The sequence below is a fragment of the Carassius gibelio genome, chromosome A14 (genome assembly GCF_023724105.1).
Source record: "Carassius gibelio isolate Cgi1373 ecotype wild population from Czech Republic chromosome A14, carGib1.2-hapl.c, whole genome shotgun sequence".
NCBI lineage: Eukaryota > Metazoa > Chordata > Actinopteri > Cypriniformes > Cyprinidae > Carassius > Carassius gibelio.
This window is the reverse complement of record NC_068384.1, coordinates 19,931,438-19,956,038: the sequence shown is the minus strand read 5'-3', so window position 1 is coordinate 19,956,038 and position 24,601 is coordinate 19,931,438. Positions and strand designations below refer to the sequence as shown.

General features: G+C 35.7%; 1 protein-coding gene across 7 annotated transcripts; it reads right to left on the bottom strand.

The window, feature by feature from the left end:
- Positions 1–186: 186 nt before the first annotated feature.
- LOC128027788 (syntaxin-3) lies at positions 187–23,355 on the bottom strand. Of its 7 annotated transcripts, none has more exons than XR_008186802.1 (12): positions 22,941–23,347; positions 12,818–12,892; positions 12,624–12,723; positions 11,758–11,832; positions 11,286–11,356; positions 11,100–11,208; positions 10,884–10,957; positions 8,488–8,622; positions 8,260–8,359; positions 6,114–6,224; positions 2,259–2,338; positions 187–1,531 (listed from the first exon to the last, which is right to left on the bottom strand). XR_008186802.1 is itself a non-coding variant. In XM_052615662.1 (11 exons), the coding sequence occupies exons 1-10, from the start codon at positions 22,968–22,970 to the stop codon at positions 4,692–4,694; spliced, it is 864 nt and encodes a 287-aa protein (XP_052471622.1). In that variant the 5' UTR covers positions 22,971–23,355; the 3' UTR covers positions 3,796–4,456; positions 4,684–4,691. The 7 variants fall into 7 exon arrangements, 3 of the variants coding, with proteins under 3 accessions (XP_052471623.1, XP_052471622.1, XP_052471621.1); XR_008186803.1 differs by having other exon boundaries at positions 187–1,471; XR_008186801.1 differs by having other exon boundaries at positions 187–2,338.
- Between the last annotated feature and the right edge of the window lie 1,246 nt (positions 23,356–24,601).

The following is a 24,601-nucleotide window of genomic DNA, read 5'->3' as shown; positions in this document are numbered from 1 at the left end:
AACGAAGGCATTATAATATTGATTGTGTTGTAAAACAGCCACCTGCCATCATTCAGAAACACCCTGTCCTCTGATTGGCCAGTTAGAGATTAAATCCACGTCATACAAAACCTTTAAAAAAAAAAGAACTTTCAAAGATTAAACCTCGACTATATGAGCATTAAAGCAAATTACAACAAAAGCACGTTTCTTCAGTCTCATTTTAATAGATACATAGCACGCACAATTTAATCATCCCTTATTGAAACATTTTAAAGACGTGTACTTTACTGCAGTTAAAAACAATCCTTATAAATAGCAACACTAAAACATTAAACCAAACAATATATTGAACTATAGGCCTAAATCCAAATTATATGAGACATATGACCATGAGGAAAAACGAACAAGGACAAACACACACACACAATAATTTTTTTTTTTTTTTTTGAAAAAGTTCTGCTCATCATGGCTGCTTTTATAAAAAAAAAAAAAACAGGAAAATCTGCAATATTGTGAAATATTATTGTAATTTAAGATAATGGTTATATATATAATTAGAAATCAGCATCAATACTCCAGTCTTCAGTGTCACGTGATCCTCCAGAAATCATTTTAATATGATTTAATATCAATTTTGGAAACAGTTGTGCTGCTTAAAATGTTTGGTGAATCTGTGATTCTTTTTTTTTTCAGGATTCAGGATCTGATGAATAAAGTTAAAAAGAACAACATTTATGTAAAATAAAAATCTTTTCTAACAGTATAAGTCTTTATGATCACTTTTTATTTTTCTATTTAACACATCCTTGCTGAATAAAAGACTTAATTCCTTTAAAAATTAAAAAAATAAAATAAAAGGTGGTGCACATGGTTACAAAATATTCTATATATCTATTTTGAATAAATGCTGGTCTTTTTAACTTTGTATTCATCAGTCCAGAAAAAATATCACAGGTCCCCCCCCAAAAAATAAATAAATAAAAAATAATAATATATATACCGATATATATATATATATATATATATATATATATATATATATATATATATATATATATATATATATATGTGTGTGTGTGTGTGTGTGTGTGTGTGTGTGTGTGTGTGTGTGTATTAAGCGCACAACTGTTCCCAACATTTATAATAAATAACTTTTAAGGACCACGTGACACAAAGACTGGAGTATGCGAATGGAAATTCAGATTTGATCACAGAATTAAATTATTTTAAATATATATAAAAAGTTGCAATAATATTTTTTCTGCATTTCTGATCATATAAATACAGCCATGCTGAGCACAAGAGACTACAAAATTATTTAAAAATATCACAAATCTTCCCGATGGCGAACTCCTAAATGGCCGTGTCTGTGGGCTGCTTTCTTCAGGACTCGTCCGTGTGTTGGTGAGCGGCTGGGGGCGCTCCGGTGCTCTGAGAGACGGGGTCGTCTGGATGAAGCACTACACAGCACTGGATCTCTGAAATGAGGCTAATTGAGCAGGAAATATAATGGGAGCAGGTTTAGTTGTGGTCTCGAAGTCACTTCAGCCTGAAAGATAGTAAAAGTAGCAATTAGAGACGAGCACACATGAAATATTAAGTAGTCAGTAAGATTTATTTTATTTCATTCCCTTCTATTCAGCAAAACTATTTACTATTTTGACAAACTATTTATTTTAAATAAATGCTATTTTTTTAAAACTCTTTATTTATCGAAGAATCATGAAAAAAAAAAGTTTTCCACAAAATATGAAGCAGCACAACTGTTTTCAACACTGATAATAAGAAATGTTTTTGAGCAGCATATCAGAATGATTTCTGAAGGATCGCGTGACACTAAAGACTGGAGTAATGATGCTGAAAATTCAACTTTGGATCACAGGAATAAATCATATTTTAAAACATTAAAAGGGAAGAATAGTTATTTTAAATTATAATATTTAACTGCATTTTTCATCAAATAAATGTAAAGTTTTCACGGATAATAATAATAATAATAAAAACATTGTTGATGAGCACACAACACTCTTGTTCAGAGAACACCAGTTAAACCAGTGTCAGTGTGGTTGAAATGTGTTTGTTTGTTTGTTTACCCACAGGTTTATAGGATTCATTCCATGTTATTTTAGTTTGGAAGACAGTATTCAAAATCAATATAAAACTGAAATTAAAATACACAGACTGCTGGAGAGAAAAAAACAACAACACATTTATAGTTTACTTGTGACAACCTGCCCCAGTCTCCTTTAAACATGTATATTAGTTAGGACTCTTACCATTAAGAAAAGAAGCTGTAAAGGTAAGAAAAGACAACAATCCCCAGAATCACACAGCAAAGCATGATCATCATTTTCTTCTACAGAGAGAAAGATGGATATGAATGAGACAGTAAAGACAAATAATAGAGGAGATAGTTAAAAAAAGAGAAAGAGAAAAGGGAACACGTTCTCACAGCAGACCACATCTATTAAAAAGATTGCTTATGACAAATCATGCACAGTAGGGAGAAAGAGGAGTAAAACAAGGAAAGGTTGAGGTTTAAGGCCTGTGTGTGTTTGTGCGTTTAAGAAAGCGTGCATTAACTTACCATCAGGTGTGGAGCACATTCATTACACAAACCAAACGAGACGTTTCTCTGTGCTTCCTAATAACAAGATTCTGCTTTTTGAGAAGAGGACATAATCCTGCTGAAATCACCTAAACCTGCCCTGCCGGCTTGAGACAGGTGATGTTACTGAGGCTTTTTGACTTCCTCTGTGTCAGTCAGTATAGGATGGTTTAAGGACAAACAAACTATGAAAGCTTATACTGTCAACTAAATAACAGGTCTGCTGTACTCTCAGAAAAAAAGGTACAAAAGCGGTCACTGGGGTGGTACCTTTACAAATGGTACACTTTTGTATATTTTAGATGTTCACTTTAGATACTAATATGCATCTTTAAGGTACCAGTATGGACTGTTTAGGTACAAAGGTGTGCCTTTTGAAAAGGTATAGCCCCAGTGACAGCTTTTGTACCTTTTTTTCTGAGAGTGTGTCATGAGCGCTGCAGTGAAGTCTCCTTCAAATGCTGCCTTGAAATGCATTCAAAATTTAATTTTATAGATAGTTTCTACTTCTTATTATGTATATAAATGGACCATGGTAAATATATTTAGACAGGTTGGTAACCATGCAGTTGTCTCTCCCATGGTCATTTAACCTATATTGTTTCATAATGTATTTTTTCTAAAATATTGAATGCATTTTGTTCAAAAATGCTGGATGTCCCTGCACTGCACTTTGTTTTTTACCAGTCACTCTGACATTCCTCTCCTTTTATATAATAATACATAAAAAAAAGATCTAGAAAACGCTTCCTAAATATTTTATATATTTAAAGGAAATTAAAATATTTTTTTTGGACCACGTCGTTCCAACTGAGGTAAATTTCTACTGAATGAATCTGCTTCATGATTCACTTATGGTTAAAATCAAAGTGAAAGTTTGGTTTCATTCACAAGGCACAGTGAAGCTATGTGATACTACTTATAATTTTTATAGATACTAATTGAAAAATTTAAGTACATAACATTTAAATGTATATACAAATATGTTTTAAATATCTTTTTTTTTTTCAGGCCTGTAACCACATGATTAGGAATAGCTATTGAACCCAAACTCACATATAAACCTATTATAACTATTGAAACCCTATTGGTCGATTATTAAATATGAATTAATATATCATTTATTCACATATAAACGAACAACAGTTTTCTGACAATGATCCCTTTGAATCCATCAATTCATTTCTCAGAAATGTACAAAATACTTAGAAAATATATAAAGTAATTTATTCCTTAGGTTAATTCCCATACAGACGTTCATCACAATAAAAATCTACTCGTGTGAGCTTCTCCCGCTCTGGACGTCCCATCAATGCTTAGCTTATGGTGTTCATTTCATAGGGATCCAAAATAGAAGCTGGAATCACATTTGAGTCTCCAAGCCCTTTTGATCAAGAAAATCTCAGCAGTTCATCCGGTAGATGTAGACACTGATGTGTCTAATGAACACACGATACAATAAAAACATTAAGGCGTGAAATGGAAGTTACCTTCCCCTTATAAGTCTCATAAAAATCCCTTATTTTGTGCTCATGGATTTGTCCGTGTATTTAAAACGTGCTTCCTTCAATGTAGTAGAAGTTCCTTAAACATTTCCAATCACATCCTAACAACAACAACAACAACAACAAAAAAACACAGTCTGTTTCCTTGACCATCCCTCGGGTTCCCATTGGTTTGTGCTGATGAGGGGAGGGGCCACAGGTGAAGGGGGCGGAGCATTTGTCTTGACGTACTTCCAAGGAAAAACAGGGAGGGTGGAAAGGAGTGGAGGAAATGATCATCTGTAATCATGGAGAGTTTGTGAGCAGCCACAGAGGTTATCGTAGACACCACAGCACCAATCACACCCAGTACGATCATCTTCTACAAGAGACGGAACAAAACACGAGCCATAAATCCAACAGCAAACATCTAAAGTCTTCAACAGAGCCCAACAGAACCAAGACACACAGACAACATTAAAAAGGACTCCGCAACCAAACCAAAGGATGCCCAGGAGATCCCAAAGCCCAATCGATGCATGCTTATTAATGTCACCACCTCCATATCTACACCCAAACCTCACACACACTCCTCTGAAGTATACTCACCACAGCCTTTATTTCAGACCTACGGATAAACCCACTATCAGCGCAATAACTGCCAAAACCGCCAAAACCACAGACACTATAATAATCGTTTTCTGTGAAGAAACACACACAACAACACAACTGTTAGCATCGACATTAGCATTTGAGTAGCTTGCTCAGATATAAAGACACAACATCCAGTCTGGGCCAACATATGATCAGCTTTTCAGGACTAGGCATTACATTCGTGGCAAAGACGATGTCTAGAAAACTATCATTTACTGCTGAAAGTACAAAAGCTGTCACTGGTGCGGTACCTTTCCAAATCTACAAATATACAACTTGACAATTAAACAATCTAAGGTACTTTTATACACCTTCTGGGGTACCTTGTGTACCTTTTGAAAAGGTAGCCAACGGACTGCCCCAGTGACAGTTTCATACCATTTTTTCTGAGTGTTGAAGATTAAAGAAAATGATGAAAGACAGACAGAAAGAAAGGAAGAAAAGAGAGCTTGTGCTTCACCATGGTATGCCCATCATCTTCATCATTTGCGACCCAAATTATTTTCTTAATGTGATATTTCCAGAAATCTCAGAATTTGGATCTTTGCTAAGCAATTTCCAAAAACGTGTATTTTGCAAATACTTAATAAATCAGTTTTAATATTTTGCACTGCCTTGGTCAATTCATTCCATGTACAATACACCTTAATGTTAAGATCATTGCTTCTTGTAGCTTTGATTAATTGTAATACTTTTCTATTCTTTTGCTTTTGTTTATGCTTTACACATTCCCATTTTAAGGATTTTTTAACATATAATTTTATGTTTTAAAGAATATAATACTACTTTCCACAGAAGAAAAGGAGGACATGAAAGTTTTCATTTTTGGGTGGAGTGTTACTTTGTTTCTTTAAATTCAATATGAAAATCTATTCGTTTTATTGTTGTACCTGAACAATGACAATAAAGAGAAGTTGTTTCCATAGGTGGAGCGAGTTTTTAAGTTTTCATACATGTGCTGTGTATTCTATGATTTTATCTGTATAAATAAAAGTGTCAAAAAGACCAGAATGGTCACAAACCCCTGACTTCAAGACTGATGGTAACAGAAAGCTCTCGCTCACACCGTTTTTCCTCACATTTTAACACAGAACGGCTTTGTTCAAATGCATCCTTCTCAGCTGTGTGTGTGTGATGCGTCAAATGTTTTGTTGCTATTAATAAAGACATGAAAAGTGAACATGTGTGTCTTAACATGGTTTTTTTCAATACTTGATACACACTGAAATCCTGTAATGTGAAGTTTCGGGGCGTATCAGTATTAGTGATAATCATTGGGTTTGTTTGTGTGTATGAATGTGACTGTGTAACGTTAGCAGGTTCAGACACGGTAAGGAGAGGCAGGGCGGGAAGGGGGCGGGGCCTGATATTCATCATGAACTCACACGTCGAGCCTCCTGCTGAAATTTAGCGGCTTTTTTAGTGTCAGCAACCGCCCGCTCTACAAAACCCACTGACTGATCCATGTTGTTCTCAATCCTCTCAATCATACCGCCCTACAGTGGATTGTGGGTGAAGAAGAAAGAAGAAAAGAGGAAAGAGAGAAGACCGAGAGAGAGAGAGAGAGAGAGAGAGAGAGAGGGAGAGAGAGAGAGAGAGAGAGAGAGAGAAGGGGAGGGGGGGCAAAAACGGAAGAGAAAAGAAACAGCAGTAAAGTCCGTACCTTCCTGGCTTTGCTCTGATACCTGACAGCTTTCTTGGTTTCAGCTTTTGCCGCTTCAACGTGATCGACTGCTTTACCTACATTCACCTCAATGTTATCAACCATGTTGCCCTGAAACATATAGAAAAAATTAATTTAAACACACATACAGGGTGTCTTTATCTCCAAAAACAAAAGAAAACACATATATACCCAGGTGCACCACGAACACACACACAGACGGGAAGGCCGGGGCTAGTTGTCTCACAGAAAAGCTATTCTAAAACTGGTCTTAAAGGGACAGTTCACCCAAAAATGAGAATTTGGTTATTGTTTACACATCAACACGTTGTTCCAAACCTGTATGACTTTCTCTTTTCTGTAAAACATATTTTGTAATATGTATTTGTAATGATCCCCACTGACTTCTACTGTTAGAACAAAATAAAATGGAAGTCAATGGGGACCAGAAACTGTGTGCCTACTCACATTTTATTTTGTGTTCAACAGAAGAAAGTTAGTTAAACAGGTTTGGAATGACATGAGGGTGAGTAAATGATGTCTAAATTTTGTGACGAACTTTAAGCAGTCAATGGTTTTTTTTTTTCAGGACAATAATGGTAAACATGTTCAATATACCTTTCTAGTCTGTACTTTGGCTATATAGAGACTGGCTTTGAAAACAAAGCCCACACTGATTTACTGGAGTAAGAAGAGTGAGAACTAGCCCCGATCTGCCTTATTCAGTGTTGACGCTCTGAAGAACAGGGACTTATTAGAGAAATACCAGAAGCTTACCTTTCACTTTTTCTCCATTGCAAGCAGTTAACAAGCAAAAACGGATTGGTCAATAATTTACCCCAGCTCTTTAGATTGTGTTGAACTAGCTCTGCTCCAAAACCTAGTGAACTGCATCACTTACGATCTACACAGAGAGCTGTGTTCACAGACAGAAACCAAACTGAAATCGAGCTAATAAGTGATTATAATGAAACACACCTGATGCAGCAACCCAGCAGTTCAATACTGTTCATGCACAAAATATACACCACCAAAAGTATCAGCTTTGCATCATAAAATGTACATTTTTACATTTTAAAATACATTCAGTTAAATTATTTGCTAAGCTTTTTTAAATTGTAGTAATATTTTACAATACTACTGTTTCTACTGTATTTTTTATCACATCGAGGTATCTTATAAGTATAATTTTGCTTATTTAAAACTACTGCTGTCAAATGATTAATCGCAATTAATCGCATCCGAAAAGTTATTCTTTACCTAATATATAAGTGTGTACTGTGTATATTATATATACATGCATGTGTTTGTATTTATTATATATATATATATATATATATATATATATATATATATATATATATATATATATATATATATATATATATATATATATATATATATATATATATATATATATATAAAATACACAAACACATGCATGTATATATTTAAGAAAAATGTTATGTTTATATATTTATATATAATAAATGTATATACACATGTAAATATTTCCAATATATATATATATATATATATATATATATATATATATATATATATATATATATATATATACTGTATGTGTGTTTATTTCTATATACATAAGAAATAAACAAAAGCACACATGCATATATTACATAAACAAAAACTTTTATTTTGGATGCGATTAATCGCGATTAATCGTTTGACAGCACTATTTAAAACATCATCTAGCTGTGCAGCTCACTAGGTTTTTGGAAAAGAACTACTCACTTTCATTTCTTCTAATCAAGGTGTAAAAGTTTGCAACAAATCATGTAGATGAATGAAAAGGAATACAGTCAGTAAGGGAAATAAAAAGGCCATGCAAAAAAAAGAGGACTCACATGTGAGAGAAAAGGCTGATGGGAAGTCACTCCGACCAGCAGAATACGGCTTAGCAACCGACAGAACGAGTTTGAACAAAGAGGAAGAGAGACAAGGATGCTACAGACAAAAGGCAGAGAGAGAGAAGGAAATGCATGACAATGAGGGGGAAGTCAGAAAACCCTGACAGCATGAAAGGATGGAGAACATGATGGACAAACAGATGCGTGATGAAGGGAGGGGTGTACCTGGCTCTCCACCAGCATGGCGATGTCCACAAACATGTCGTGCAGTTCCTTTATGCTGCTCTCCAGACGCACAATGTCTTTGTGACGTGATTCGATCTCACTCAGCGCTTGTTTAGAGATCCCTGAATCCACGATCTAAAACACAAACGACAGATTTTCATATTCAGCAAAGATTATGAAAGTGTGGGGTGTTTTGCTCAGTTTAGCTGCAGTTAATGGTCACAGGATACTCTAGAAGCGGTTTAGATCTTGTGGTCTTGGTTTGGAGATATTAAAGGGGCCTGAGTCTCATTATTTGATGTTTTGGTCCGAGTCTAAGTGTTTTTTTTTGCCATCAGTGATTAGTTAAACAGTTACAACAACGGGAAAGTTACTTTAAAAGCAACATGTTACATAATAGTTTAAAAAAGTAACCATTTGCATCCCATTTAACTTCATATGAAAAGTAATGTGTTTTTTTTGCATTACATTGCATCATAAAGTTTGTGGGTGGGCTACTTCTCTACTGCTGTGAAGTCGCCACGGAAGTTACATTTTAGTAGCATTTATGCTATAAGATAAGAGTGTATTTACACAGCAACCACAATCACAGGAAACAAAGAATCACTCGACCGTTACATTCATGACAAAGTACTGCTTGCTGTGTTGATTCAAATGCCTGCTAGAGTCCACATATTTTAATACAGCTTATATGTTGCATTAGAGGTGGGCAATATTACCAAAATCTTGTTTTGTGCCACTTTAAATCTGCATTGTCAAGATCTAGAAAACCATTTTAATTAAATTACATATTTAATTTGAACTAAAATTTGTATATTTAATCATGAATATTACAACTTCAGGATTCCAGGAATGTTAAAGGGGTCATATGATGCGATTTCAAGTTCTCCTTTCTCTTTAGAGTGTTACAAGCTCTTGGTGCATGAAGAAGATCTGTAAAGTTACAAAAAGCTAAAGTCTCATACCCAAAGAGAGTCAACCACTCCTGCCTAAAATGAATAATTTTAATGTCTTACGTCACAATGTGGGATGACTTGCATGACGCCGCCCAAATGTTTATGCAATGAAAGAAGGCATAGGTTTTATTCTCTCTGTTCCAGCTGCTGTCATGTCATGGAGACGCTGTGTGTTCGTTGTGAAAGTGAAACTACTTTGTTTGGCCTTCCAGAAGAGGACACGAATGGAGCGAAGCGATAGTTCTGGCAGGCCATGTCAGTCAAGCTCGCACCAGCTGATCCTCGTTTAACTATAGGATCACGACACCAATCATAATTCCCTTCAGAAGGTCCCTTCCGACATTATTCAGCAGATATCACTCACTCAGGACCTAATCAATCAGACGGCGAATTCAATCTCCGTTCAATCAGGATTTTCAACAGGATTCCCACAAAGCATTACCAGATTCAAGTTGTGAACTTGAGCAAATTGGCCATGTTGTTTGTCAAGCTGATAGACTGCAGGGATCTGAGCGAGCACGGCTCCTCGCAATTGACATGGACACTTTACACGCAATTCATTGCAGAAGTTGTGCCAATACGACTGCATCAACAACTTTACACGAGATCTGCTTCCCCGCTGGAAAAAGAGAGATATTCAAGAAGGGTTAAAGCAGTTGTAAAAGAGTTGTATAGATCGAAATAATGTTCTTTTTAGCAACATCATATGACCCCTTTAATAGCCGTACGTACGTAATTCAGGCATCACGTTCTTTTTAAACAATACATTTCCACGACTCTTCCAGACGGGGATTTAAAAGCAGATTTTTCTTTACTCAGAATTTCTATCCAATTAAATATTTTAAATCTTGCCATTACTTAAAGTATATTTGCGATTAAAAAGATTTAGTTTTAAGATTCTCTTAATTTACACTCTTTATAGACTTTTTCAGGTCTAGAAATTAAAAAATGTTTAAAATTAGGCTACATATTATACCCATATTTTCCAACACCTTGGGAACCCTGGTTCTTTTTAAAGGAAACAAACAGTTAATGAAGGCGTTAAATACAATAAGAACTATGTTGATTTGTAGTTGTTTAATCTTATTTTAAATAATTTTAACCCATCTTGATACTCCGCTGTTGAGAACCAAAATAAAGGTACAAAGCTGCCACTGGGATGGGACAAGAGCCAAAGGGTATATCTGATCTTCTACATTATTTAACCCTAAATGGTGCATATTAGTACCTTAAAAGATACATTTTAGTACTTTATATTAGCATTTAAGTGCACATATTAGTATCGGTTTAAAGGCTACCGCCACACTGACAGCTTTGTATCTCTTTTTCTGAGTGCTGCTTTAGACTCGTGCAATGTCTATGGGAGCACGTTATGAGGAAAGGAAAAGTTCTGACTCCATCTCTTCCACACACACACACACACATGCACGCGCGCATTACCCCCGCTGTGAAAACAGCTGTGTTTCCTCCCTCCAGCATCTCCTCCAGCTCCTCATCAGTTGTGGTTTTACCAGCTAAAGCGAGAAGCAGAACAAAAGCAAAGTCAGAAAAGGGGAAAAGCACAATGTCAGTTTGACACGCTTCAACCACAAGCTTGAGAAAGAAACGTCCTGTACGCTGCATCATACACTGCTGTTTAGTCAGGGCCACACTTACTGATCTCTAATTGTCTCTGAATGCGACCTTTGCTTTTCTCTCTGAAGTCAACCTGGGCTTCATTGTATTTGGTCATCACATCAACAAACTTCCTGGAAAGTACGGCGTGCTGGCAGGGCAACATGAGGACAGAGTTAATGGAGCGTGTGTATTTGTGTGTGTTACGTGAGAAGGATGTTGACTCACCTGTGATTTGCGTATTCTCAAGTCGGCCGATACTCTCTCCACTTCTTCCATCTCTAGATTCCTTTCAATGGCTGTACGGACACACATTATATTAATAGTTAACTAAAACTAATATTAAAAATATATTAAAAAGTAACCTTATTTTTCAGCTAGTTGCCAAAGCAACATTTCTCATTTAGCTTAATTTGATGTACTAAAATTACTGAAGCTGCGTTAAAAAGTATATAGACATGTAAAAAAAGAAAGAAAGACAAAACTAAAACTTGAAATAAAATATGAGAAGTAGCATTTGCGTGATACTAAAATAAGACTGACACAGGGTAAACAATGCTTTTCTAGAGGTGACAGATAAATGGCTCACATTATTGTGGGTCAGAAGTGTGTGTTAAGCCAAACCTAGTTCTTTGTGGCCTATTTCTTTCACCCAATGAGAAGAGCAATGTTTGTAATGTATGCGAGTAAAAACACTTACTCTTCAGTTTGTTACGAGCATTGTTGGCCATTTTCTTGATATCGTTAGTACGTGCCTCCAAATCATCCTGCGTTTCTGTTCACAGACAAGAAAACAAGTTCAGCAGATGGAGATGTGTGTGTTTTGTCGTTGTTAAAAGGTAGTTCTTGCAAAGCTCAGTAGATTAAATGGAGTTAGGTTTCATGCACACTACCATTCAAATGTTTGGGCTCGGGATTTTTATATTTATATATATATATATATATATATATATATACACACACACAAACATATATTATGCTGTAATTGCACCAGTTAACTTAAAAACATGGAAAGGACATCGGTGTCTGTGTATTCTATTATAAGAAAAAGTATCATTAATGTACAGTACTGATAAGAAAATAATAATAATCATATATTAAGTGTCAGGAATATCCTATATTAGTTCATAGTTTCCTATTCATTTTCAACAAAATTTGAAATTTTTTACAGTAAAAATGTTAGAAAAATGAAAAATGAGATGACAAAAATGAGTTTTTCACCATATATATTAGGATTATTTACAGTTAACTAACAGTTTTTTTTTTATTGCAACATTTTTACAGTTTTGTTTTATTTAGATGTACTATAATAAAAAATGTACACGTGTTGAAATTACCATTTAACAAATGCAATAAAAGTATTGTTGACTATCAGTTTATGTTAATTATCACATGAACTAATGTAAAGGTACAGAACTCTAATGAACAGATGCTATCTTTACACTATATATGATAACAGCATTATTACTACAGTATATGACTCATGTTCAGACTTCAGAGTCTGTTTCACATGTTACTACCAGGCAGTGGCAAAAAAACAAAAAAAAACAACTGCCCACAACTTACTCTGGTCTGATGTTGGTGCAGAAAGAATAACCGAGTAGAGTTTCTTCACTTCGGCCACATTCTCGTCGATCTTATCAATGCTGTTCCTGATGTCTTCGATCTGAAACCAGCAAAAAAGGTCACAGTGACACACATTCAGACAAAGCACACCGAAAGTATCCCAAACACACTGTCAAATACACAGAAGAACATGCCTGGGAGAAGAACTCATCCATAAAGGCAGCGTTGTCCACAGCGATCTCAACATCATCATCATCATGATCGCAAGTCTGAAACATACAACATAAGAAGTGCATACTAAAGGACAATTTAATGCACATTAGAAAGATATTTAAAGGGGCAGTTCACCCAAAAATTCAAAGTCTGTCATCATTTACGCACCTTCGTGTTGCTCCAAACTGTTTTGAAGAATGTGTGTAACCAAACATTTGCTGGCAGCCATTGAGGTCCACTATGTTTTTTACATTAACTGTTTGGTTACACACGTTATCTCTTTTTTTTTTTATAGGTGATGACAAAATTATCATTTTTGGGTGAACTGTCCCTTTAAACTATTTAATTGCATATCTACTGCTAATATTGAGCAACTCCCAAAACATTAAAGGTAATTTCCATGATGGGGTATTTCTAAGCCAATAACAATAACTGACAATCAAAACTACGTATCTGACTTCTTGTTGTTTAACTCTTTCAAACCCTTTTTCAGTTAGTTATTGAGATTATTTATTTAAAACCACAGATAGCAAGTAATCAAATTTTCAATTGTGCGTGGTAATTTGCTAACAAATTGTGACCGATTTATGATCATAGTAACCATAAGATAAATCAATAATCAGAGAGCCATATTGTCATATTGTTGTAAAAGGCCCAATTGTTAGAATACAAAAAGCATATTTATTTCATGCACAAGTGTTATGAATAAAAAGTATTTTGAATGAGCTTTTATTTTTGTATCTGCCGTTTTAATTTTTATTAAATGTTTTAGCAATCTTGTTAGGTGTGTTCGCCATTGTTTATTAATCTTAGTGTTTTTTTTTAATACTTCTACTTAGTTTTTTGTTTTCATTTCAGTTAACGTGCTTAAACGTATTTTAGGCAACATTTCTAATGTTCATTCAAGTTTTTCAAGTGAAAGGTTTTCTTTTTTTGGTTTTTCAGCTTTATTTAAATGTAAATTATTTCAAATCTCCACTGAATCACAACCTACAGTATATGTTTATATTAAATGTTTATATTTTTTATTGAGCACTTTGGAAAAAAAAAGGGGGAACTATGGCGATGGGCGTATGGTTTCCGGCACATGCTGTGCACGGTAGACCAATCACGACAGACTGGGCCATCTGACCAATCAGAGCAGAGCAGGCTCATGGAAAGGATTGGTTTAGAGAGAACTGCTTCGAATGAATCGTTTGAGAATCATTAGAAAATTAGGTGATAATAAATGCATATTTTGAGATAAAGCATTTTTTTTTTACCTTGCAGGCATGTGAAAGTTACAGTAGGAGACTCCAAAACAACATCAGAAACCCTAATGGCATTATAGGAGCACTTTAATAACAACTTTTTTTTTAAAGTGACGTGACATGCAGCCAAGTATGGTGACCCATACTCAGAATTTGTGCTCTGCATTTAACCCATCCAAAGTGCACACACACACACACACACACACACACTGTGAACACACACACACTGTGAACACACACCCAGAGCAGTGGGCAGCCATTTATGCTGCGGCGCCCGGGGAGCAGTTGGGGGTTTGGTGCCTTGATCAAGAGCACCTCGGTCATGGGATTGCCGGCCCGAGACTCAAACCCACAACCCTCGGGTTAGGAGTCAAACTCTCTAACCACTAGGCCACAACTTCTCCAAATGTTTAATGATTACAACTGAATATGTAATAAATGAATGACATATCAGTCGTCAATACAAAAAGTCATTAGTTTACAGTCTAGCTCTCTTTAGACTTGGGTTAATTTATGGTTAGTTAATGGGTTTTATAATTAAACTGCACTTTAAGAATGTAGTTCTTACAGTTATCATGTCACATGAACATCCGGCGTTCAGGCCGCTGCTGACAAGGCACAATGTAAGCTGCCCTGAAACAGCAGAAGGACTAGCAAACTGTTAAATCTCCAGTTGAATTGCATGTAAGCTCATAAAACATGACTCCGGTAGAATGAAGTACATGCATAAACAAGGTAAATTGTGATTTGGTTGGGACACTCAGCCAGAGTGTCTTGCACTGCACTTTTATTTGCCGTGCACATAAAGGTGTGTCTTGTCCGTGACGTTTTATGAAGAACATGTGGAGACCAGTATCGTTTTCCACTTAATAATAGCTTTCCTGTCGAATGACACAACAGCAATATAACACACTGACGCCGCCACAGAGCAGAGAATGGTGCGTGATAAGATTATATCTCAAACGCGAGTCAGAAGACACAAGGGTTGAAGTCCGAGGGAAATCACACCTTTTTTATGACACCACTCAATTATTTCTCTATAGTCATCAAACTTGCAGCTCTGTCACTCCGCCACAGAGCAGCCGCACATGAAGACAAAGCACTTTTACTCATTCAGCACTTCTGAAACATTTGTAAAACACATTTTAGTTAGTTATATGCTTCTGTAGAAATATGTGTCAATTGATACACACTACTATTCAAAAGCTAGTGGTTTTCTTAAATAGAAATGTATATAAAATACTTTCATTTAGCAAAAATGTAGCAGCGTGTAAACCATCTGTTCTCTATTTGTGATCATTTGATATACAGCAAGCGATCAAAGCTGGAGCAGTCGATACAAGATCATCTGTTTCCTGCCATTTTGGTCAATGACACAGTTTGCACTGCTCAACCTCTTATTTACGTTAGTTATGACGCAAGTATTCGTTAGACTGCAGAAATCATGTTGCAATAAGGAGATCGTTGTGGTATTCATGTGCAAGTAGACTGTGTGCGTTCGGCTACATTGATGCAACGGGAGCAATTCTGATTCTAATGCCGTAATCAACACTTTTCACAATCAGTTAATCTTGGTGGCTGTTACAAGAAAAGCACAGATAAATGTTTCTAGAGAGCTAATGCTGATTTCATATGCAAAGATGTTAGCCAATCATAGGAGTGTCTGTTTAGATTGATGTCTGCAGAAGACTGAATTCAGGGTAGAAAATTACAATTTAAATAGGGGTGCTCCGATCACGATCGGCCGATCGTTATGCGCATCTCGTCAGTAAAGCCGGTTTTCTAATCAGCGGTTAATTCCATCAGGTGCGTGATTTCACATAGAGCAGCTGTTACTACACAGAGCCGTTGTTAACTGAGAAGATGCGCAAATCCACTTAATTTTCAGCGTTTTTTGGCGCATCTTCTCTATTAACAATGGCTCTGTGTAGTAACAGCTGCTCTATGTGAAATCAGGCACCTGATGGAATTTACCGCTGATTAGAAAACCGGCTTTACTGACGAGATGCACATTAACGATCGGCCAATCGTGATCGGAGCACCCCTAAATTTAAATCTAAAAAAATGACAGTTTTGATGATACTAAGTTTATAAAAACACCTCAGCAAACATTTTAAAATGCATTTTACACAAGCCCTTTTCACAAGCTCTCATGCTGAAAACGTGAATGTTGCAGTGTGACGTATGAATCCCTAACCCAAAGAGAAATATTTCTCTTTAGCAAACACACTTACAGATCCCCGTAGGACAAAAGAATATTTACTCTGGCCACAAATTATGAATTCGTTCCCTCATTATATTAATTTGTTCCCTTATTTTAGTTACACCGCAGTCACAAACTAAGAATTCTTGCGCCCTTTTTTTTAATTAATGAATTCCCTTGTTTTAGTGAAAATATGGACACAAATTAATAATTCATTTCCCTTGTTTTGATTGAATTAAATGTATTATCCATTTCAGGTGTAGGCCTCATTAAATACCGAATGATAATTTAGTGTAAATTTGTTACTTACCATTGTAAATTTTTGTAAAAGACCATAAACTACGGTCTGACAAAGGCAATATTATGAAAACAAGCACTTTCTGTGATTGTACTAGAGAATTTCAATTGAACTATTTCTGTGACAAAGTGTAATTTTACCCATCTTTCTGACAAAGGCTTCAGCTCTATTTACAAGTTTATTTGTAGCATTAACAATGTGCTGCCAACCCAACGGGTTTTTGTGAAGGTCAGACATTTTCACACTCACACGCACTGTGATGGAAAAGCTGTGAACTGAGGTAATGAGATAACCTAAAAGAGACTTCCTGCTGAAAGAAAGAGAGAGAGAGAGAGAGAGAGAGAGAGAAAGTCTTAGTAGGTTAAAGTATAGTGAGTCCAAGTTAACAGTGTGCCTTAAAGGGATAGTTCACCCAAAAATGAAAACTACCCCATGATTTACTCAGCCTCAATCCAACCTAGGTATGTGTGACTTTCTTCTTTCAGACGACTACAATCGGAGTTATATTTAAAAATGTCCTTGCTCTTCCAAGCTTTATGATGGCAGTTAGTGGGTGTTATTTTTTAATAGTCCAAAAGAAGTCCAATAAAATGCATCCATCCATCATAAAAAGTGCTCCACATGGCTCTGGGGGTGAAAAAGGCCTCTCTTGCCTTATATTGAAATCCTCCAACATTTTTTTTATTTTACAAATCTTAGTTTTTTACTTCTAATTTGTGACCAGTGTTTTGTTCTGCTCTCTCCTCTGCACTTCTGCATTCGTCACTTCTCACCGGACCTTATGCTACATCCTACATCATCCACTGGTTATTATGAACGCATACGGCTAGAGATCATAGCTTATAAAGTTTTAAATCTGGATATATTTGACACAAACTCCTCGATCTGCTTCAGAAGGCCAGTATTCACCCCCCGGAGCTGGGACACTTTTTATCATGCATGTGCTTTATTTTAATAACACCCATTTACTGTCATTATAAAGCTTAGAAGGGAGAGGATTTTTTTAATTAACTCCAACTGGATTCGTCTGAAAGAAAAATAACCACACACACCAAGGATGGCTTGAGGGTGAGCAAATCATGGGGTAATTTTCAGTTTTGGGTGAACTATCCCTTGAAGGATAAAGTCTATATCTCTAGTGCAATACAGTGTTTTTCATTCATCACCCTAAAAAAAGAGACGCTACATAAGAAGGCCGATTGGAGTGGCCAGAAGGACACAAAAACAAAGTCACCAACACACAGTGTTCCCGCTCAGATGTTTAATGTCCCACAGTTCCTCAAGTGCTCCGAGAAGAGCACCGTGTGTGTGTGTGTGTGTGTGTATACTGAGCCTATAACACTCTTAGGAGAGGAGAAAAGTGTGGCCACACCAAGTTAAACATTACTGACAGACGCAGATGCAAATAAATAGCACATAGCACAATTCCTAACACATAGGTCACATATATATGCCCCAAACAACTTATTTTAGTGCTGTTTGCTAAGACAAGTATCACTACTATTGCTCATGGGGAAGGTTAAAGATCTGAACAAAGAAAAGACAAATTACACTTAGCTATGAAATTAATATTTAGTTTCACTGCTCCAGGCCAGATGAATGGCAACTCAAATTTAATTCCAGATGATTTAAATTAAAAGATGGGCCACATTTAGGGATCTGAACCAGGTTTATTTTGCATAAAATTTTTAAAATGCATTTTAATTCCTATTTTATATTTAAAGGTGCCATTAAATGAAAAAAGGGCACTTTTATAAGGTGTTTGAACACAGTTGTGGCCACAGTGTGTGAAGACAACCAGCCTAAAATGGTAAAAATCCACTCACTCATTGTTTTATAATCCCAATAAATCATAAACAGTCTCTCCACACTAGCAGTTCCAGGTTTCTCACCACTACTATGATATAAATGTTAAGTGAGAGAAAGATATATAAATTGTCTGCGTCTGTTTCTCTCTACAAACAATTAAGCTTATTTACTAAGCACAATAAACAATCCTTGTTGAGAAATATAATGTAGCGATTCAGTATCAATTAATAAAAGTCAAGTGGCAGTACCGACAACAATTTTATGAGCTTCTGAATGTTACTTTTTGCACAGCGCAATCTCAGATCTGTGTGCCAGTGGTGTGTGTGTGCGTGCAATTAAAGCAGCGCATTAATATAGAACGGTAATTAAACTGAAGGGTTTTAATGCATTCGCCTTGTCACACACACGTATATTTGTGTTGTACGGTCACACTGTATATATGTTATTCAAGAAACTAAAAAATAAAAGTAAATAAATTAAGTTGAAAAACAATTTATGAAAAAAATCTTCAGAAGCTTTTTGCATGAAAATCAAATAGGCTTATTTTTTTATCGTATCATTTAAAAATGTGTATGAAATATACAAAGCATTAATGCATTCTGTAGGATATGGGTTTTACTGGGTGTTGGCACAGTGATTAACCAGAAAAATTAAAAATGTGACGTCATGCTCTATTAGCATGCATACACACAGCCCTGAATGAGAAGCTGCGGTCTGTCATTACTGTTCTCTTGCTGTAGCTGCGGGAGGTACAACAGGTGCATTTACATGGACGCTTTAATTAATTCATTAATTCCGATTGATGAATCCAAATGTAGTGTTTATGCCACAAGCTTCTGATTGGATTTAATCTTGACTATGAATAAGAATATGCAGAGTTTTCCGCTGTTGTCGCATACTGTTTTAAAAAGCACACATGATATTCATCTTCTTCAGATTCTAATTAGGGGACGACCAGCACATGAACAGTAAAAGTGGCCCTTCCTGCACCCAAAACCAGTCATCTGTTGATGAGAGTCTTAAACAAGGACTGGTGAGACGTCCTGCTCCACTTCTCAGACGCTGAGTGAAAGGGGAATTTTATGATGATTAAACACTCATTTATGACACTTTATTCACCAGGAAGAACAGCTCATTTCACACGTCATACGTCATTATGCTATTTTTATGTCACTGTGCAGTACTTTTTCTAGTTTCGGTAATAAACCACCCCTTGCAATCCGATCGAAATTTTAGTTGGATCTGACCAATTCAATCCGATTGACCTGTTTACATGTGACTTTTTTATTCTGATTGTGCTTCTAGTCCTATTACGATCAGATTAGTAGGGTCCACGTAAACGCAGCTACTGTCAGCGCAGGGGTATTCTGAGACAATAGTTCACAAACATAGATATTCTCATCAATGCATTCGATGGCACCTTTAAATGTAGTCTAGTTTTAGTTTGTTTTTTGGAATTTATTTCAAAGTTTTCTCCGATTTAATTTTAATTTCTCTTTACATTTTTTTTGTTTAATCCAGATTTTGTTGACAATTATAATTATAGGATTGGCTTTTTTTTCTTGAATCAATAGGTAACCCTAAGAACACCCCAGCAACCACCCACCTCAGCACGGTGCTGCTAAATTTTGCTCGGGCAAACACCAGAAAGTGTAAACTCTTATTTCTGGATTTTTTTTTTAACTCCATAAAGAGACGTTTAAAGATTAAACCACAAAAAATAACCTGAGTGAGATTTTCTGAATGCAAAACAGCACGGAAACACAACTATGATTAATGTAAATAATGTGGTTTCGGCCATAAACACACGCACACAATATCCTCTTGCCTGCTAGTCAGCTTCAGGTAACAAAAAAATGTCAACAATGGAAGTATTTGACTGAGGCAGAGTCGCCATAGAAACAAATCCTCACCTCTGACCCTGCCCATAAGATCTGACAGCCGCTCCAAAACATCCGAATAAACTAGCCCTACCAATCCCTGCCAACAGTACTCCGGGTCGGGATCATACACTGTACAGCACGGTCATCAGGTGATAATAACAGAGTTTTGATATAACATAATCCATATCAAATAATTTGGTTGAACCTTACAAAATACCATCATACTGCAATAATACATGCACAAAAAAACTTTGTTTCATGGAACATGTCTATAAACATGATATATGTCCAATAAAACATGGTTTTACCATGGTTTAATATTACATGTCTATAACATAGAATTCAATGTGCAAGTTATTAAAAAACATGTTAGTGCCACAGTAAACACACACACACAATCATAGCAGTACTGTCTGATACATGCTCAAATGTCAAGGTAGCAAAATAAAACATGGTTGTCTGTATGGTATGTCTGAAAAAAAGTGGTAAATATCAAAAGCTATGATAGTACCATGATAGATGCCCAAAATTGTGGTTGTATTGGATATTATGGATTATATATATATATATATACACACACACACGTATATAACTTTTATATACATACATATGTATATAAATATGGTATCACCATAATACAATGCCAAAACCCAGGGTAGTATTGGGCCATATTTCTGAAAAAAATTTGGTACATTTACATTTACATTTATTCATTTAGCTGACGCTTTTATCCAAAGCGACTTACAATTGCTATATATGTCAGAGGTCGCACGCCGCTGGAGCAACTAGGGGTTAAGTGTCTTGCTCAGGGACACATTGGTGTCTCACAATGGATTCGAACCCAGGTCGAACCCGACTCTCACACCAAGTGTATTTGTCTTATCCACTGCGCCATCACCACCCGTAATCAAAAGAAACATTCTTGTACCATGGTACATACAGTATACTTATAAAAATGGTAGTATTGGATTAATATACATATAAAAAAAACATGGTAGTACCATGATCCATGCCCCAAAATTTGATAATATTTTGTCATATAAGTAGGGATGCACCGGTTGACCGGCCATAAATCGGAACTGGCCGGTTTTTGCTTAAAATATGCCATCGGCTATTGGCCGGTTTTGTCTTTTTTCGGCCGATTTTTCCGGAAGTCTTTCCGGAAGTCCAGACTACATTGTAATCATGTAATCAATTTGTGTGGAAGTATTTCGAAATCTGTGCACAGGACATGAGCAGCCGTTCATTACTGGAAGCGCAGAGCTACACGTCTGAGGCACAGATAGAAGGAAGCGAACTGCACAAAATAAAAGTCCCTTTCCAGCGCTCACTGATGCTGCGCAGCATACTGTACCTGTCTGCGCCCTACACAAGCCGAGACAGTGAAGAGATGTTCAGCTCAACTTCTTGGGTGTTGGATTAAAAACGTATCAGACTAAACCACGACAAAGCTGAATTTTTTTTTTTTTTTTTTTTTTTTTTTGTAAAGTAGAACTTGCATACATGTTTGAAAAGCCAGAAGCAAATGTCAGTTCTGATTATTTTTATTTTACCTTAAAATTATATCGACTGAATTTGATTTTAAAATCACCTGCTGTAGCACACTGAAAAGTGTTTCATTCATCCAGTTAAAAAAACTTTAGGGTAATGATTCACGTCTATATTTTTTAACTTGAGCCAATAGTTATTTATTTTTCATTGGATGAAGTAAAAAAATATAGATGGGAATCATTACCTTATTATTATTTTTATTTTTTAATGGGACGAATGAAGCATCTTTGTTTTATTCGCACTAAAATTACTTGATTTTAATATTTTGGAATAATATTTATATAGCATACTTTTATTTAGTCTCACTGGTAAAGACCTATTTTTTTAATTTAAAACCAAATTAAAAAACTAAAATACTGACTGCTGATGCTGAATGTGTGTTGATTGTGGTGTTTGGACTGTAGAACTATGCAGTTAATGCAACATGGCAACATATACATCTGAAAAATATGATATACAGTATATCAAAACAATGTAGTAGCACTATGGTACATTATACAGTACATAAACATTGTAGTACTGTATTATATGTCTGAAAAACATGGTACATATAAAAGTAATACTATGGTAGGCCCACATAAAAACATGAAATTTTAGCAAAAATATATAGATAAAAATGCCTGAGCATCATGATAACTATCCAAAAATAGGTCAAAACTATGGTCGTAATATGTTTTTATTTATTTACTTATTGTTTTGGTCAGAGTTGCAATACAATGGATGGCAAACGGTCTAATGTTATTATTATTTTTTTATATTTTTTTTATTTTCAGATCATGCTTACACCCCCCCCCCCATCTGACCCCCTCCTCGAGTCAGGTGACCACATCTGCTCTCCTCTATTCACCATCTCTTGTGCTGCCTTCAGTGAACACTTGTTGGATATTCATCCACAAGACTTAAAAAATACGCTTTTGTATTATTTCTCTTGTACTTGCCACAAATATACAAAAAGTACAAAAGTTTCAAAATGTACTTTACTCATACTATAATCATTGTCTAACAGGTTTCAGACGAGCTCCATTATGTAATGTCATTCCCAAACAGCGGTTTGAACGTGCGCTCGCTTCAGTCGCGTTCACAAAACAAGAGAAATAAGCAGACGCTTACCGCCTTTAGTTGCTCCAGTCGGTCCTTCATCTTTCAATCTACTGCTTAACACTATCTTAAAAATAAAATAAATAAATAATAAATAGGAGAAAGTCAAATGAAACGGGAAAGTGCTGTGTACGAGTAGTCAGTCGGCTGCTGAGCGGATCGTTTGCTCGTGAACTCCGTGTATCTCTGCTCCGGTGACTCGTATTATTACTCCACCGAAGGTCCATGCAATATGGCTGCTCTTCTCCAATTCAGGAGGGTTTTTTCTCTAAATCTATCCGCTCAGAGGATTAAAACAACAGTTGCGTTCAGTCTGTTTAATCTGTCTTCCTCCCTCTCCCTCTTTTCTCGTTATAATCGCCCTCAGAGAGCTGCTCTTTCACGCATGCTCGTGCACGCTCTCTCTCTCTCTCTCTCTCTCTCTCTCTTTCTCGCGCGCGCGCGCGCACGCTCTCACTCTCTCACCTGGCCACGGTTACGCCCTGCGCGAACACCTGTGTGTACGAACCAGTCCATATTTATTCTTCCAAACTATTTTAATAAGACATTTTTTTCCTAGTAAATATGCTATTTGCTGCTAACAATACATTTCATTTCAATAAGTTCATTATCGTTTTCAAATTTACTGGTAGCGGTTTACTTGGTTAGATATAGCCAAGAAGGTCAAGACTGCAAGATGGGACAGACCAGAATGTAATAATGTGTGTGTGTGTGTGTGTGTGTGTGTGTGTGTGTGTGTGTGTGTGTGTGTGTGTGTGTGTGTGTGTGTGTGTGTGTGTGTGTGTGTGTGTGTGCGCGTGTGTGTGTGTGTGTGCGTGTGCGTGTGCGTGTGTGTGCGCGCATTTCCAGAAAGTTGACACTGCTTTTCATGGACCATTTACTGTAGATGTGAAACAATTATAAATTATGTAATAATATAAAAAATGTTATATAAATTATAATGTTTATACCAAATTCAGTAGCCTATTTGTCCATAATAGCTACTACCTTTATCTAATAATTACTATATATTAATCATTTAAATAACAGTAAGTTTTGCATTACTAACAAATATATATTTATATATATTTATATATTATTTCTTCAAGAATTGGCTTAAAACACATCTCTTCCATCTTTATTTGACCCTCTAACTTTATCACTCAATATTCTAATTCTATTCTTTAAAAATCTAACTACCTTTCTAATCTTTTTGTATTCTATTTTTCTTTTAATTTATTATGCAATTATATATATCTGTGTGTATGTGTAAAGACCTCTAACTAGCTTGCTCTATTCTTTTATTTTTTTATTCTATCTGTTTTCTTTTTATTTATTATATTAGTTAAAATCCCATGCTATGTGTACTGTGTTAACCTAACTGAGACTTGTTATAGCACTTATATATCATTGCTCTTTTTGTTGTTTTTGATTGCTTCCACTGTCTTCATCTGTAAGTCGCTTTGGATAAAAGCGTCTGCTAAATGAATAAATGTAAATGTAAATGTAAATGTATATACTGGTAGGTATTCATTACATACTACTTATTCTTTAGTTTCTAACTAATGTTTTTTTTTTTTACATGATTCTGTGATTGTGATGCAAAACTGTGGTGTGTGAGATATATTATTCCCTAACACACACACACACACACACACACACACACACACACACAGAGCGGATAGAGTTAAAGA

What these genes read in the sequence shown, in the direction of transcription:
- LOC128027788 (XM_052615661.1), bottom strand. Translation starts at nt 22,970, where the DNA reads ATGAAGGACCGACTGGAGCAACTAAAGGCG. An exon ending in TGCACCAACATCAGACCAGA is followed by an intron (nt 11,833 to 12,623) that starts GTAAGTTGTGGG and finishes GTCTGTGAACAG; the next exon opens with AAACGCAGGATGATTTGGAG. An exon ending in CCATGCTGGTGGAGAGCCAG is followed by an intron (nt 8,360 to 8,487) that starts GTACACCCCTCC and finishes TTTTGTCTGTAG; the next exon opens with CATCCTTGTCTCTCTTCCTC.